Raw genomic sequence first — 17543 nt, forward strand, 5'->3', positions numbered from 1 at the left:
ATGTCTTCCTTCTTGAGTAACCAAGAAAGCTAAACACCACATTTTCCCAAAATAGTGTAAAGTCTTTAAAGATACAGCCCATGACATATCTGTAAATATCCTTCCAGCATTTCTTGGTGTGACAACAATGCCAAATAGGGTGTAAAAACAATTTCAGAGTTTTCATCACAAATAGATTAGTTTGTGTTCATGTCTTTTTTATGCATGTAGTGATTAGCAGGGTCCACTTCCTTTTTCCTTTTCACAATAAGATGTTTATGAGGAAGCATCAAAAACCCTCTTCCAATATAAACCATTTATAAAGTGATTCAAATATGCAGTGAAGTGTGAGATAGATATTTCTAAACTGACCTTCCTGACTTTGACCACTGGATGGCGCCAACATATCATGCAACAGAGCTCGTGCAGTCAACCCACGTGTAGTCACTTCCTGTAAGGGGGTGTCCTGATCAACACACTCAAAGATCTGTTTTGAAGTGTTTTCAAACCATGGATGAGTTACCTGCGGACCTCAGAGCATTTCTCCTGAACCACCCATTCCTGCAACTTACAGACGACAAAAAGGTTAGCGAGCTAATTGCATCAAATCACACGAAACACACCGCTGCACAATGTGATGCTAACTGTGATGCTAATATATCTAATGAGCCATGTACTGTGAGGTGCTGTGATGGCCGCATGTGTTGGCTCAACAACCTGTCAAAGATTAACAGGTTTATAGCTGCACCAAGCTAAATCACATCATTAACGCTACTAAATGTGCCTCATGTGTTTGCAGATCAAATGCACTCTGAATGGCCACGAGTTTCCATGCAACCTGACCGAGATACAGAAGTTCACTAAAGGGAAGAAATATGAGAAACTGAGTGCTGCAGCAGAATTCAACTACAGCCAGTATGAACCACACATTGTACCAAGCACCAAGCAACCGTAAGGAGACTCTTGCTTGTCAATCTGTCATTTTGCAAGAAAAACACTAGATCTTACTTGCAGCTGTGGTAATAATTGCCAAGGAAATGTCATAGTTAATCACCCAGAAATGCCCTGAAAGTGTGAAGCTAATGGGTACTTGTGTCATGTTTTTGTCTGATGACTCCTGTCTGTTTTCCAGCAATCAGCTCTTCTGTAAACTGACCCTCAGACACCTCAACCGGCAGCCGCATCATGTCCTGAGACATGTTAACGGGAAACGCTTCAAGAAAGCCCTCTCCAAATGTGAGTACTACACTTATCTACTCTCACTTATCTTTTTTTTTTTTTTTTTACAGTTTATTAAAGGTCTGGGCTGTAAGATTTAGGGGGATTTTAGTGACATCTGGTGGTGACGTTTGCAGATTGCACCCAGTTGAAGTTTCTCCTGGTTGGATTTTTTTAAGTGTTCATAGGTCAGGAGAGCCAAATAATCTGAGGGTTTTACAACGAAGCAAGTTAAACAGGCTTGACAAACCCTGCCGCCTCGGTTAGAGCTATAAAGGGTACCATGAAGCTGATTATCAACTGTCTCTGTTAACTCAGGCTTTCTGCTTCAGACTCTGCGCGCTTTCACAGAAAGCGAGTCAAATGTCGTGCTGAATGCGTCATTTGACACTTATAACTGACCGATCATGTGCCGCTTTACTTCAGCCTTTAAAGAATATTAAAATGTATTACAGCACAAAGTAACACTGTTGTGTCAATTAAGGCAAACACAGACAGAAAATGGTACATAGTGAATACATAAGTTGATATAGACTATTTAGGCTATTATATCACTCCGTTGTTTCTGCTCGGAGTGATATAGCTGCTCACTCCGCAGCTCTTAAACTTTTAACTTAATGCAGTGGATTTAAACATTATAATCAAGAACTATATGTAGGTCTGAAACTGTCCCATAATGACGGAGATGCATAAAGTCGAGTGAAGTCAAAGTGAAATGAATATTACAGATTGAATAATATCTGTGATAAATACCGACAGATCTATCGGCTGTAATATATCAGCAGTTTAAAAACAGACTTCCACAAATCTGAATGAAGTGTATAAACATAATAAGTGGTAATGGTATCTTAAGATTTGAAGGATTATATTGTAAAAAGAAAAAAAGTGAACTTTTAATGTATAATGCAAAATTTGATTTTAAATAAGCTTCTTTTGGAGACACTGTGGACAAATTTCACCCGAAAACATCACAGACACATTCATTAGTTCAGTAAGAGTCACAACTGTGAGAATGAACTTAATAATATTCTTGCTCAGATTTTCTACATCACTGACAAACTGTAGGTCCCTGTGTAAAAAAATAAATAATGATAATAATATCAAAATAAATTCAAAATATTAATAACATTTTCTCTCAGCTGACAATTTGTATGGCTCATATGCTGACACTGATTATAGAGTGACACTCCTCAGAGAAGCTGTGAAAGAAGCTTTTCAGCTGATTTCAAGCAGAACATAGCAAAATAGAGCCACCTTCATAGTACAGGAAACCCCGGCTATAAACTCAGTGTACCTTGCTAAGGCACTAATTTCTCTTCATGGTACACCCCTCTGCAGAGTTCTCCTCATCTCCAAAACAAACCAGGTGTTTAAAACCCAATAAAAGCATTAACTAAAGCAGTTTCATGTTTGACTTTTCTCTATGGGTGTTCTGCAGGTTTTAGACAGACCACAAGTCCAGCACCTGCTTACAGGGTCTGCAAACTATGGTAGCTGCAGTGCAACATGGCAGTCTCCATAATAAGGACCCTCTTCCTATGAAGATATAATCAGTTCATTCTAATGAAAACATACTTAAATTGAATTATATTCCATTTCTCCACTTAAATCCTACTCACTAAACCCGAACCTGTGTGTATATTATGCCTTCTGAACAGAGAGGCTGTTAAACAACCAAAGAACCAGGTCACATGTGATACACATCATTCAGGAAGGAAATCAAAGCTATCTGGTGTTTATCTGCTGACAAAAATGTACCTCAGTGGTGTCACTTTTCCGCTGAACATAATCGCTCTAAATCTTTAAAACTTATTTAGGACTTTTATTTAATGCAGTAAATTAGAAACCCTTGAAAGGATTTTTATTTGATTTTACTGAGGCAAGCATAGCCCAATATCACTGACATGTGTTAAGAGAAAGTTTTGATTTCATAGTGATGGACTTAAACCAGGGTTCCTATGCAGTATGTTAAAGTATGGAATCTGATTTTGGTAATTTGCGGGTCTGGATAAGTTTGCGGGTCATGGCAAAATATTTGTGCTTCCAGATTATTACCCCTATTTGTGTGTGTCTGTGTGTGTGTGTGTGTGTGTGTTACAATATAAATATGCTGCACAGACTCTGTGAAAATATATATATATATATATATTTTTTTTAAAGAGCGAAAATATACAGGGAACAATAATATAATATAATTAATTCAATATGTTAAGGAAAAATAATGGGACGCACCTGGCTATGCCCTTGTCGCAGTTGCCGCAGGTTTCAACCCACAGGCCTTTGCTGCATGTCATCCCCTCCCTCTTCCCCTTTCACAGACCCGTCCTATCACAGTAAAGACAAAAAGCCCCCCTCCCCCAGAAAAAATTAAGAAAGTAATACAAGTATAGATAGCAGCAATTTGTTTTCTTCTCTATGGGCAGAAAAGTTTTTCAAGGGCTGGCTATTTTTACTTAGATGTCAAAAATGATCAGAAAAACTATGAATTGTTGAAATGTGAGTATGAAATTTTAAATAGCTGTATGTGTAGAAACGCTCAACACCTGTTTCAGATTGACTCCGTCGTATTGCCTCAGCTGTTATCAGTGTTGCTGTACCTTTGTCCGTCAAAACGCCTTGATGATATTACTTAACTTTTATGATGCCGTTCTTCATGGATACATGCAGATACGTAGTTCACACTGTCAGTGTGACTGACATGAGCGTCTCCCTCCTGCTGTAGATGAAGAGTGTGTGAAGCAAGGGATCGAGTTTGTTCCGGCCAGACTCACACAGAAAAAGCCCAGAGACAGCGGAGAGGAGGTCGGTGGGGGGAGGCCCTCAAAACACGGGAGCAACATGTGGGAAGCCTCGTCCAGTGGCGAGGAGCGCAGTGACTCAGAGGACAGCATGAGTGACCTCTACCCTCGTCAGTATCCCAAGCACACACACTGTAGAGACGTCTTTGTCCACTTTTATTTTTATCTAAGCAGAAACCTAATAAACAGTTTAACAAACACGCCGTCCGTCAGGAGAGTGGCTTGCAGGATTTTAGTTTTACTTTGCCGTAACACAGTGTCATATGTTTCCACAGCCACCATGTTCACTTTAAAAAACCGGGCAGGTGAAAGTATGGAGGGCGATGAGGATGAGGAGGAGGATGACTTCCAGACAGATGAAGAGGAGGAAATGGAGGTAGATAAGCCAGCGCAGCAGAAGCGAAAGAAGGTCTGTAGAAATCTGAAGTACATTTTGTGTTTGTATGTATGTGTGTGTGGAATCCAGTCAATGTTAACACCAAGTGAATTTCCAGACATAAACCAGTTTAAAAGAATGTATTAGGAAATGATTTTTACAGGGTTTTTGTTTATTTATTTGTTTTTTTGTTTTTTTTTCCCCCTAGTTTATGTTTCTCTTTTTCTGCAAATACTAATGTCAAATTATAGATATTTGATTTTAGTATGTGGGTGTATGTATACATTTAATTCATTTAATTAATTAGGTTTAAAATACAATGACTTATGGAGAAGAGGTGGGATTAAATAAGTTTTTACTTTTAACACCTTTTGGAAAATGTAAACCAAGTCAACCTGTGTTTGACCATTTCTTTTGCTTAATGTTTGTCAGTGTCTGTAAATATTACTGTTTATTTCTCTATTTCCTTTTTTACATGTTCAAAATAAATCAAAATCAATCATCAAAAAAAATTAAGTTTTCCTCAATTGACATGCTGTTTTGTCTCTCAGGTCCAGGGCGGTGGTTTTCAGAAGAAATTCAGGAAAAATCACTGGAAATCAGGACGTAAGAAACATGGAAAAGTGCCGAACGGAAAGTAAAAAAAAAGAAAAACCATATATGTAAAGTATTTTTATACCTGGTAATTAGTCAAGGAACAACACTGCACTTCCAGTTTGGAGTAGTATTCCTGTTTAAGCCAGTCTGACCTTTTGTACAAATGAAAATGCATTTGATGAAAGGTCTGTTTTCCAAGTTGTGTTGATGCACAGCTTCCACGAGGCTGGTTTACGTGACATGAAAAATGTGTTAGAGGCAGCAAACACATCATTTTACCTGGATGAGTTATATGGTCTGGTTTGCAACCAAGTGTGCAAGTATAAAATACAACTCAGTTTGGATTTGCAAACATTGTCTGTGTGGTCTTTTTTAGCGTCATTGTCAAATTAGAGGAGGAGGAGAGACCTCAAACAGCAACTGATGTAGGCCATGAACCAAAAATCATTGACAGAAAAGTACAATTCCCAAAACATATTTTATAAAATGACATTTTTCCAAGAACTAAGACAACCATCTTTTTTTACATGTACTGCACATTAAACACTACTTACTGCATTTCACTGTTTGATAAACAGATGGGATGTATACATCCCTCAGCCAGAGGACTGCATTAGATAGTAGCTGAAGGTACAGCATGAAAAATAAGCACCTTTCCTCATAGTAGCAGGTAATTGCTGATGCAGCTGGCAAACCACTTCGACAGCTACATCAGCAATTACACAGGACAGACTGTCAAGAAGCCTTTACGCTGTAGATAACTGCTCTTCCAGCGCCTTAATACACGTTTTCACCCAGGATGGACAGATTGTGCCTGTGAAAAACATCTAGTCCAGGACTGTCATAAGTGTGGCTTCAAAAAGTTTCTGCAACAAGTTTTTGCTGATTTATTTATCTAATTTCATGATTGATTTATCTAAATTTGTGTGTTCACTACTGAAATATCTTGTGTAACTGCCACATTTTTTTCCCTTTAAGCCATCAGCATTATCTATTCTTCACTTTTTCTCTGTGCAAACATTGAGGGCAAGTTTTTTTTATGTGCAGAACATGTAATACTATATGTAATGCAATACTATACATTGGCTGCATGTAAAAAAGAAAAACACATTTTTCCGCTTTGCTAATGGGGAACATACACAAGTTTTAAGACTTTCTTCAAGTCTTTGGTCTCAGTGTTTAACAAGCCACGTGGCCCCATTTACACCTCCATCCCATTTCCCTTCACATAGCTCTTCTCTCTCCTGATGGTTATGTTCATCATTCTCTCTCCAACATCGTCTCAGTTCCCTGCAGCCATGGATCGATCAATCATTGAGTCACATCACACGTCACATGAAGTCATACAACCCACTGAGCAATTTAACATTGAAAAGACCTTTAATAAATGTCTATTGTAAATGTATTTGTTTTTATATGTCTAGTTTAGATTTCAGTTATTCAAGGTTGAAAGCAGACGTTTAGTCTTAGCCTTGATGACAGAGTAAACAGAATTTTGTGTATATAATAAAAACTAAACACATCATGTAAACATGGGTATGCTGTACTTCTGCTGGTGTTTTACAGGTTTTGTGTATTTTTTAAATATATTTAATGATTGTTTTATAATATTGTCTAAAATAGGGCAATATGCAGCAACAGGTCTAAAGCTTGAAGATGGTGTTTAAATGACGTCTGTTGTTCAGTGAGAAGGTGCCAGTTTATTGTAAATTCAAGGATCCCCATCAGAAGCACATGAATGGTCTTCCTGTGATCCTGCACACTGAAATACAGAACAAACACAAGTACAGACAACTTAAAATAGTCAAACAATTTGAATGCTAGGCTAATACCTCATGGAAATTCATTTATGTTAACCCTTAAATGTGAAGGAAAAAGATAAGGGCTAGGGAAAACTATATTTGTAATTATTATAATTACATATTTAAAATTATGATACAGAATTATTAGTATTTCTATGCACCTTTCCCAAGTTTTGTTTGCCATGTTTGTTTCTTTCCTTTCTTTTTCTTTTTAATTTGTTTGTTTTACTCATTTTCAGGTAATCTTTTTGTATTTTTTATTAATTTCTTACTAATTTTTACGCCATTTTTTGTAATTCTGCTCTGTTTTGTTTGTATGGGGTTTTCTTTTTCAAGTAATTTTAAAGTATTTTTCTTGTACCTTTAAGTGATTTCTTACTAATTTGTGTCACTCACTGCCTTCTTCCCATATTTTTTGAAAGAAAGACAATTCACTCAAGTTTCAAAGGGTTAAATAAATGACTGATAAGCCACATGATAGACTTTCATAGCTGAGACCAATGCACATCTGTCAGTAAAAGTGCAACCATCTCCAAAACTGCACAGGTTATATGAGAGTACGCAGCTTTTCGAGGGTGAATCGGGAACATGCCTCACAGTTTATGGTTAAAAATAATACAGGTGGATTCGGGTTTGAAATTTGTGCTTATTTTCATGTGTAAACAACGCTGTGTGGTTGTGTCAAGCCCCTGGACGGATCAGTATACGTGGCATGCAGCGGTTGCAGTACCATGTAGGGGGGCTCTGTCTCTCTCGTCAAATCGCGGGGCATTGTGGGGCGGAGGCGGCCTTTCTCTGCGTCCAGGCGGTCGGGAAATCTTCAAGTAAATAACGTTAACGGGGGGAGGAGCAGTCCGAGAGCAGCCTGCGAAAAACCCAACACACCAAAATTGTGTTGCGCTAAGCTGAAATTATTTTTAAAAAATCATAATATTACACAAATATGGGGCAGGAGGATCTCATGAACACAGCCGAAGACGTGGCGGACCAGGTAACTTCAGTGTTTAGCACCACAGTTGTTAACGCTAGCCGCTGTTAGCATGTTAGCTGCTAACTGCTATGTCTCAAAATGAACTAGTGTGTTTCCTGTAACATTTGTACGGCTTTCGTTGTAGCTCGTACACATCCGCAGTTAGCTGTCTGACATCTCTAACGCGATATTGTATCAAAAACGATTTAGCCGTCTTTAGTTTGCATGACAAATGGTTAAGGTGTTTGGCTCTGTCATGTGTCTCCAGATGGATTAGCTAGCATTATTAATTCACGCCGACAAAGTGAAACTAACATCTGTTTACAAACCATCGACCCAGCCAAAGTTAACATGTAGAAATAATGAATGTCTGCTTCATAATGCCGGTTAGTTAGCTTGTTGGTTGTGTCTCAGCCAGACAGTGCCAGACAGCAGTTGTGAAATCACTCCAAGTTATTGGATAACACTTATTAGGACATAATGTGTTTTAGCACCCTAACTGCTTGGTATTGCATGTGGATTACAGAATGTCTCTAAATTTGTGAGGCATTTACTCAATTTAGCATCTGCATATGGCCTTGACAGAGTTTCCCCACCACATAGCTCACCCAAAAACTGGATCTTAACTGTACCTTGACGTTAGTATACAAATTTATTTATGCCTTTCTTTAGCTATGTCTGTCTTTTTTGTTGGACTGGTTTGACTGCAAGCAATGCACTGATCTAGAAGAGTTGAGCTGAGATGTGAAGATCAGGTTTCTGGTGTGCTTGTGACCCATGATCCTTTGCAGACTGTGAAAAAGCCCCAGAGATTTTGTTTTGATTGTGAAAACCCCCCTAGAGATTTGTTTTTTGTCTCCTTCCCTCTGTTCTTTCAGAAGTTATTGTACTGTGGCTCATAAGAAGCATGTGTATACGATTCATGGCCTTGAATTATTGCAGGACAGGACAGATTTTTAATGTAATCTGTCTCCTTGGAGGAGGACTGCCAGTTTGAACATCAAGTCCTGGAGTTAGTTTTGTGCATGTTTATGACAGCTGTAGTGACTAAACTCAATCGACATGTCAAAAACTGCCCCACTTCCTCAATCTAATTACAGCTGATTGATTTACACACTCCTATCACGAGTGCTGTGTATTGTAAAACATTAGGAAAAGAGAACTTGAAATGTCTTGCATTGTAGGAACTCTACCAAAAACACATCTTTCACTAAAAGGTCCTAAACTAACATGTTACTTGCACATTACTCTACAAAATGGTCTATTTCGAGACTGTTGCAGAGACCTTGGGCTTGTTCGGATTGGCTCTCACTTGGCCCATTCATGTCCCACATAGCAGTCATAGTGGGAGTTGGTGTACGCTGATAGGCTGCAGAAGTCTGACAGTGCTGATGTGGACTGCTGAGTAGGCGGGGCGTGGGGCAGGTCACTGCACCTCTCTTGTGTCACTGTAGTAACTGAGGATCCGTTCATGAATTTTGTTTGAGAAAAGAAATCGTTGTGTAGGTTTTTGTTTAAACATTCGGCGTATTTCAACTCTCAATTAAACAATAAGTCATTTAGGGTTGTGACAAGGAGGCACAGGCCTTTTATTTTCCAGAGATTTGTGGACCACAACTGAACTCCAACTCTGCACACTGTTTTGTCCTCTTTCACTTTTGAAATCAAATATTTCTGTTCCAAATCCAGTTATATGATCAGTTGCTTATACCTTTGTAGCATTTGGGTTTTCTCTTAAATAGTCAGCTTGAGCTTTCTGGAGGGGTAGAACATTATGTACAGTTTGACTTCACCTCAGTTTGTTATTGTTAAATATTATATAGAGAAAAGTCGCTGTATTTGTTGAACTGATATTATAAATAATCAGCACTGATGTTTAAATGGCAGCTTTGTAAGAAACTGCCTGACTGGTTTAGTCTCGAAATTGAAAAAAAAGATAAACAGAACCTTAATTGATCTATACTGTGTAAATACTCCATGTACATTTACTTATGAAAACAAAGTTAAAACTTGCTCCACAGGTAGCACCATCTGCCATAGCCTCAGGTATTGTGTACTCTTTCCCACCATTCAAAGATACACACTTTTTAATAGGGCTTCTTTAGGATTAATGCAAAGCCTATCCAAGGCTGCCATTCAGTGTTGCGTGACTACTGTTTCGACATTCACCTACCATGGCAATTGCATTCAAATGACTAGTGGTTTAATTCCTATCCTTGTGTAAATGATAAGTAGTAGCTGACTGTCTAATGACTTCTTCTCTTTTGTTTAATTTTAGACTGTTAGATCTTTCTGAGTAGCAGGTCAGAATATTTTAAGTGTAAATTTTGTTGAAATTCACTTGTGTCACGGCTACCTGACCCAGTTTTGATGTTGTAAGTGAGCACAGGAACGCCTCAGAAACCACATCCTTTGATTGTACTTGTTTGCACTTCAAACCATCCTTTTTCTTGTCAATCATTTAACCTTTTCTTTCCCTCTGTTGCCCAGTTCTTGCGGGTAACCAAACAGTACCTGCCCCACCTGGCACGTCTGTGTCTCATCAGCACCTTTCTGGAAGACGGCATCCGCATGTGGTTCCAGTGGAATGAACAGAGAGACTACATCGAGGCTACCTGGAGCTGTGGCTACTTCCTGGCTACGTGCTTTGTGCTGCTTAATCTCATAGGACAGCTGGGTAAGTGAATGGGAGGCAGTGCCCTGTGAGCTTACGGTCCAGACAGTCAACTTAGGTTTGACTGTAGTAAGAAGTTACGTTCTTGTAGCGTTACTGGATGGTGTGTGACACAAAATCTGTAACAACAGAAAGTCAAGAGTCCAAAGAAGGTGGGGAGTTTTGAAATGCTACTCTAGATTCAAGATTCAATTCAAGATTCAAAGTGTTTATTGTCATATGCACAGTATGGAAACATGTTTCCCTGTACAATGAAATTCTTACTTTGCTGTCCACAAAATGCCTAGCGTGTAGCAAATATAAAAGAAATATGAAATAGAAATTTAGAAATTTACAATAGAACAAATAACACAAGTGTAAAGGCACTAAACAGTTTTAAGTAGCAGCATTTAAAATACAGGACAGCAGGTAAAAACGTAGAAAGAAAAGTAGAAAGAACTCTCTAGCTCTAGCAATATGAGATAGAAAAAAAAAAAGGTTGAGGCCATTCATGGTTGGAACTATGTTTTAAGTAGTGAAACACTGAAACTGATTCAAAGCAAGGACGTAAACTGTATGAAAAGGCAAAGTTTGCTCAATACATTTCAGCCAAAGTTTGTCTACAGCTTGCAGAAAGTTGTGCAATAGATACAAACACGGTGAACTTCACTTCTTGGTTATAAACCTTCTTGCTGATTAGAGAGGTCAGTGAAGACTGACAAGATTTGATGAAAGAAGCCAAGAGGCAGCCCACCTGTCCAGGAATTAGTTACATTTTGCATTGTATGCAAAAATGCATCTTTAAGCTCTGTGAACTTTGAAGCGGATAACCTACAAGAGCAGAAGTTCCCACACTGATGAAAGCATCACCCAAAACTTTGCAGAGACGTGTCAAGTAGATGTCAGGTTCCATTATTGTCATGTAATAACCAGAATTTAAGGCCACAGTGAGCACACACTGTAATCGCCATAGCATGACAGACTGAGAAGTTGAGATGGGCTTAAGCTGACAGTCAGACTTTGGCATAAACATTATGAATGAAAAGCTGCCCCATGTTTTGTCTACCAAATGAAATGGTCATTAGTATTGAGGCAGATAAAGCAGCACCCACAACAGAGTGTGACTGTCTTCTTAAAGGAGTACATCACTCGCAAAATGACCATTTGTGTGGCAATTACTCACTCTATGTTACACTGAATTTGTGAAGAAGTTGTAAACCTCCACAGTGAACGAAGAATCCAAAAAAGGACCATTCTTCATGAATTGAAGTTATAATCTCACATAACTCCTGCAAGTACTGAGCATATGACTGCAAAAATGAGATTTGGATTATACTGCATGAGCTGCGTGAGTCTGTAAATGGATGTTTGGATATAGTTTTGCTGTTGTTAAACTTGGACCCAAATGACTTCAATTCATCAAGAATTTCGTCTGTTTTTGGATTATTCATTCACCGTGGAGGCATGTAAGAAAAAACAGACTATGCACAAACAAGTGAAGAGAGTTGTCTTACTCAAATGACATTTATAAAGTGGCCTTAGCAGAAATGATAATAATAATGGCAAATTATAGCTCATGGTGGCATTTGTCATTGAGGAAAATGTAAAATAAAAAAGAGTGTGTTACATACATAATAATCAGAACTTTCCTTTAATGTCTTTGCCTAACAGGTGGTTGTGTCCTCATCCTCAGTAGAAATTTTGTACAATATGCCTGCTTTGGACTATTTGGCATCATAGCGCTACAGGTAAAAACAATTCCATTCTTATTACATTTTTTATGTCCAAAGACATATATCTTTGTCGCTGATCTGTTTTGTTTTTTTTTTTCCCCACCAGACTGTTGCATACAGCATTTTATGGGACCTCAAATTTTTGATGAGGTAAGTGTCACCCTGTAGAGGTTTAAAGTAAAATAACCTCTAAACTAACGGCAATTCTATGTTTATTTGAATACTTGTATCAGCTTGCACCATTTTATTAAGCACCAAACACAATCTTGTGTCAGTGATTACCATATACATTTTCTGATTAATGTATACGTACAAATGTGTGGCAGAAAAGGTGTGACGCAGTTTGCAGAAGGCTGAAGCAGAATGTTATTTACAAATGCTTGTGGTTTATCTCGCGCTAACAGGTGGTTTCGATTGTTCAGTTTTGAATCTCACTGCTTATGATCATAAATTAGAACTATATTCATTAATCTTACAGCATGTAGTGCCTTTTCTGCAGCTGTGGAAATTTAAATTTGGCATAGTAGTAAATGAGAAAGCATCTCAGTTATCAAGCAGACACCAACAAGTACTGTGTATAAGACCTGTGATTTATTTAAACATTGACAGGCCGGACGATTCATCAGCCAGAGAAATCCTGTAAATACAGTGCTACACTCAAGTTTGTTTCTGCATTATGTGTATTTTTAATTGGTGTGTTGTTGATTGTTTGTATAAGGTCAGAGTAAACTTAAGCTCTTAAAAAGAAGTTGTGCAATCAATTAGTTGATAAAAGGATGCTAATTTTGATTAATGATAAATAATTAAAGAAATTTTAAATATCAGAGTTGAAGTATTTATTTATTTATTCACTTTTTGTTGCTATAATCAATAAAGATGTTGGAAAACCACAATTAAAATTCTAAAAACAAAATAAGCCTCACTGTGATTGGCATTTGTCATTTTAGTACTACATGAGGAAGTGGTTTTAATGAGAAGTATTTGTTGATATTCAGAACACATAGTTACATGCAACCATACTGAATAGCCTCATTTCAGTTGGTAATAAGGTCATAATCAGCCTCAGCAAACCTGATTGTACTGCGTGCACGCTGTGTTCCAGACATTTTTCTGCTTGTCTGACTGCGGGTCTGACAGACGCTGTCCAAAAATAACTGTCCTCTCTCCTCTCCCAGAAACCTTGCCCTCGGAGGTGGTCTGCTCCTGCTGCTGGCCGAATCTCGTTCGGAAGGAAAGAGCATGTTTGCTGGAGTCCCCTCCATGGGGGAGAGTTCGCCAAAGCAGTACATGCAGTTAGGTGGCCGAGTACTGCTTGTGCTCATGTTCATGACTCTGCTGCACTTTGACTCCAACTTCTTCTCTGTGAGTACTGACCACAACAACAACCCACATTTAACACAGATGGATATTTCATTATCAAAGGGGACCTATTACCATTTTCCTTATTATCTGTCCTACATAGAATTTAGCAGGTACCTCATTCCCACCACAGTTAGCGGGTGCATGCGGGTAAACCTGCTAAATATGAGCAATTTGGCCTTTCTGTCAGCTGGCGTGAGTGTGTGTGCGTGTCTTGTTGGTGTGTCTGTGTGACGTCACGGGCAGGCAGAAGAACAGGTAAACAGTAGACAGCAGCAGGAACAGAGGTCTTTGACAACTTCTCAGTGGTTTCTACTCGTTATTTATCTTTCATTTATTTAGTAACCCTTTCAAACTTGGTGCAGGTGTATTTGAATCAGTGTTTTAGCGCTGCTTAGGAGGAGACGGACGGTAATTAATTAAAGTCGTCATTACATCTTGCTGGTTAAGGAACTGAAATAACCGCGTTCACCCAGATGTTATGTTCCCATCGATGCCAATCAGAGCCAGAGGAGAAAAAAACCCATGTCTACTGCAGAGTCATTTGACCCAGGTGTGTATGCGGACTGCATTAAAAAGCCAGATGTTAGCGGGTATTAGCAAGTTTTTTGTGCAGTGGGAATGAGGCTAATGTCAGATGTTTGACCACAGTAAGTGGCCACAGTTTCAAATATTGAGGTAAGCGTATGTAAAAACCTCAGGCATCAGACTTTTCTGGATACAAGGGATGTACCCAACTAAGAATGATGTCAGTCAAGTTGGATTTGGCTGTTCAGTACGAATATTTAATGATTCGTTTTGTTTTTCCTATTAAGTTTTACAGTTTGAACGGGCTCAGCAGAACATTCACTGTGACAGCAGCATTCATGTGATGAAACATGCTAACGGCGCTAATGACAATGTGCAACAATATCTTTGCCAACACAAGATATTTAAGAAAAGTGCAGTGAATTGACTTGCTCTGAGCTGTAATCGTACCACTTCTAAGCATAAAAGCAGTCTCTCTCCCTCTGTGCTGCATGTCCACAGCTGCTTGAATCAAAGAGTAGCGTAACAGTCAAGAGCACTCACGCTGCAGCAAAATCTGGAGACCAAAACACCCTCAGAACTACACCCCGTGCTGTGCATTTTGCAAAGCATGCCATAACATTTCAGCGAATGAATTCTATTCATTTTAGTCAGTCTCTGCAGATGAATTGCATACCTAAACTTGCGTGTCAGTCAACAGCCCACAAGTGAAGTGATGACCACGCACTATAAAGTGCAACTCTTCACCTACCTACATTCTTCCGCAGATCCTGCAGAACATGGTAGGAACCGCACTCATTATCCTGGTGGCCATCGGCTTCAAAACCAAGCTGGCAGCGTTGACCCTCGTCATGTGGCTCTTGGCCATCAACGTCTACTTCAACGCTTTCTGGACCGTCCCGGCCTACAAGCCCATGCACGACTTCCTCAAATACGACTTCTTCCAGACCACCTCTGTCATCGGCGGTCTGCTGTTGGTGGTGGCACTTGGACCCGGAGGAGTGTCCATGGATGAGAAAAAGAAAGAGTGGTAGGAAAACGGGGTTAAGATAAAAGGATTGCACAGCACCACTCACTTCCTCCACCAACTGGGACACAAGACCCTCCCTCTCCTCCAGTTCCCCCCACCAGGGTACACCGTTTTTGTTTTTTCTAGCATATTTTTTTATTTAGCCAAATCTACAGGCACCACCTCACCTATCTTTGGATATTTTTTTTCTATTTTCCTCCAAACTGCTGTTTTTATTTTTTTGTTGAACATATATAATGCCAGATTTTTTTCTAAACCCTTCTTGTATGTCTTCTTTTCCATGACAACAAGAATAAAAAAGGCCCGTGTATTTCAAAGTTAAGCAACTAATGAGTGATAAATGGAAGAAAAGATTTGCTCTGTGTACTTAAGGAACAACAATATTTATTGTATTTTATGGGTGTTATGCCATGAGTTAGAATAGATTAAATATTTCCTTAATAATACTGGCAAATGTGATCGAGTGCAGCAGTTTGCCCCCCCACCCCAATGGACGCTGATCTTTTTGTGCTGTTGGATCTTGGAGTGTCTGAGACTTACTCAGCATATCGAACTTTGGCACTGATATGACAGCAGCTCACTTTGATTGTCCAGGTTTCATCTCCCCCTTTTTTTTTTTCTCTGACACCCTAGCCTTTCAGTACATCTGTACACCTTCAGATTTACATTCACGGGGAGTCGAATCCGGGGGGGGGACGTGTACATTGTATACAAAGTGGTGGATTGCAGTCGTGCTTTGAAAATTTCAACACAGTTGTTAGCTCCAGGACTTGTTATTGGGCACTTTGTACTGTACGTCTTTGGCAAATGCCTAACTAGTGAACTGTATATGATCGGGGATAACGGGGATGGGAGGCTCGACGTCTTGTGAAACACCATATTCTGCGATCTAGAAAAGCAAAGAGGACTAAGCAGAGTCACTAGCCATCCGGACTTTGTCTTTGCTCAGTGTTTTTTGCCCTGTGTAAGAAGAAAAATTAAAAAAAAAATCCAGTGTATTGATTTTCAGAAGTTTATATTGTATTTTTGATCATTTGTTTTTTGATTTTGGAAGTTCATGGCGAAGAAATAAAAACTAAAAAATATAAAGTCACTGTCTCGATCAAGGTTTGTAGCTCTTATGATGCTCACAGAGGCTTTCACAGAAGTAAATTCTCTGCCTGAAGCATGAATAGTTCAAACATGCAGTACAGTAAAGTCTTTGTGAGGATGTGTTTGGTATCACAAAAAAGGTGATGAAAAGTCAGAAAATATTTGCCTGAAATCAATCAAAGGTCCTGACTCAGGCAACAAAAACACTGTTTTTCATCTATGTAAATGACACATAGGTATTGTGTTGAACAGCTGTTGGAATCGACTTGTTGGACTTTAAGAAAATACTGACCTCTAATGGACTACTGTTGTAAAAGTTGACCGCAATGGAGCATTTCGTCATTTCAAGCCACACTGATAAAATATGGGACAGAGTGTGATGACATCACCACATACATCTGAGGGTGGTTGTTGCTGCCATGATGAGGAAAAAACATTGTTTTTATGTTGTTTACAGTGTTAACTGCTGAAAGAATTCTGGTAAACAGAGTTACTCGTTCATTGAACTTTATTTAAAAAAATCCAAGAACTTCAATAAACAGCTCTGACTAGCATGGACTGACCAGTCACTCTAGATTTTTTTTAAAACTTTTTTTTGGGAGAAAATGTTTGTGCAATTAAAACCTAAGTAATGAAGTGTTCCACAGAAGCTTGAGCTACATGAGGAAACAAGCACAGATCTTGTGTAGGAATCTAAACACACTTGTTATCTCAGCATACCCATCTTTGAAATGTTGCTAAATAAACAAGCCTGTACAATCGTTTTATATAAAGGCAAGGCCTTTCTTCAATCTAGAGCAGTGGTTCTCGATCTTTTTTTTCTGTCAAGGATCCCCATTTGATAAGATTTTGCTTCAGTAACCTCCGTCTGAAAAGATTTTGGTCCTTAAATCTGATTTAAACTATTGCTTTTAACACAGTTGAGGAGATAAAGGATGAAGGTAAATATCTCATGGTTTTGGGGAATTCTCATTTTCCTGTTATATAAATAAGGACTAGCTTTTATTGTGCATATGGTGTTGCTATTATTGGTCTTTCAAGACACATGAGGCTTTGAATGTGAAAAGTTTAAATGTGGGTCCTTTTCACAATAAATCTCACCAGGGAACGCTGAAATAACTTAAAGGTTGAGAAGAAATTAAGAGTTGTAATTACTAGATTGTACTTAAAAAACATAATGGGTTTATGTATTGATAAAGATGAAACCAAGGACCTTACAAAAGAAGCAGTGTGTAGTTGGGAACACATTTTTTAGAAGTTCTGAAGAGACATTTCACCTCTAAACTCCTCACATGGTTTCATTTAATTAAAGGACTGTTCGCTATTTGTGAGAGGGGAGAGGGTGGTGCAAAATGGGCGAGGCACTCCAAATAATGTTTAAGCACTGGGGAGACAGGTCTGTTTTGTT

The 17543-nt window shown here is 38.7% G+C and overlaps 2 protein-coding genes across 2 annotated transcripts; both read left to right on the forward strand.

Moving 5' to 3' along the window:
* The first annotated feature begins 383 nt into the window (after window positions 1–383).
* On the forward strand, window positions 384–5320 carry surf2 (surfeit 2). Its single transcript, XM_042509588.2, has 6 exons — window positions 384–564; window positions 779–930; window positions 1112–1215; window positions 3920–4105; window positions 4271–4404; window positions 4923–5320. The coding sequence occupies exons 1-6, from the start codon at window positions 490–492 to the stop codon at window positions 5010–5012; spliced, it is 741 nt and encodes a 246-aa protein (XP_042365522.2). The 5' UTR covers window positions 384–489; the 3' UTR covers window positions 5013–5320.
* Window positions 5321–7540: 2220 nt separating this feature from the next.
* Window positions 7541–16693, forward strand: surf4 (surfeit 4). The gene is made up of 6 exons (XM_042509481.2): window positions 7541–7761; window positions 10231–10417; window positions 12065–12141; window positions 12233–12276; window positions 13302–13488; window positions 14781–16693. Exons 1-6 carry the CDS (start codon window positions 7714–7716, stop codon window positions 15045–15047), a joined length of 810 nt encoding a protein of 269 aa, XP_042365415.1. The 5' UTR covers window positions 7541–7713; the 3' UTR covers window positions 15048–16693.
* Window positions 16694–17543: the final 850 nt, after the last annotated feature.

Source organism: Plectropomus leopardus, chromosome 20 (genome assembly GCF_026936395.1).
Source record: "Plectropomus leopardus strain MGB_pleo_1.0 chromosome 20, ASM2693639v1, whole genome shotgun sequence".
NCBI lineage: Eukaryota > Metazoa > Chordata > Actinopteri > Perciformes > Serranidae > Plectropomus > Plectropomus leopardus.

Coding starts and splice junctions, on each gene's coding strand:
- surf2 (XM_042509588.2), top strand. CDS start 490: ATGGATGAGTTACCTGCGGACCTCAGAGCATTTCTCCTGAACCACCCA. Junction 931..1,111: donor GTACCAAGCACCAAGCAACC/GTAAGGAGACTC, acceptor TCTGTTTTCCAG/CAATCAGCTCTTCTGTAAAC. Junction 4,405..4,922: donor CGCAGCAGAAGCGAAAGAAG/GTCTGTAGAAAT, acceptor TTTGTCTCTCAG/GTCCAGGGCGGTGGTTTTCA.
- surf4 (XM_042509481.2), top strand. CDS start 7,714: ATGGGGCAGGAGGATCTCATGAACACAGCCGAAGACGTGGCGGACCAG. Junction 12,142..12,232: donor TTGGCATCATAGCGCTACAG/GTAAAAACAATT, acceptor TTTCCCCACCAG/ACTGTTGCATACAGCATTTT. Junction 13,489..14,780: donor TTGACTCCAACTTCTTCTCT/GTGAGTACTGAC, acceptor ATTCTTCCGCAG/ATCCTGCAGAACATGGTAGG.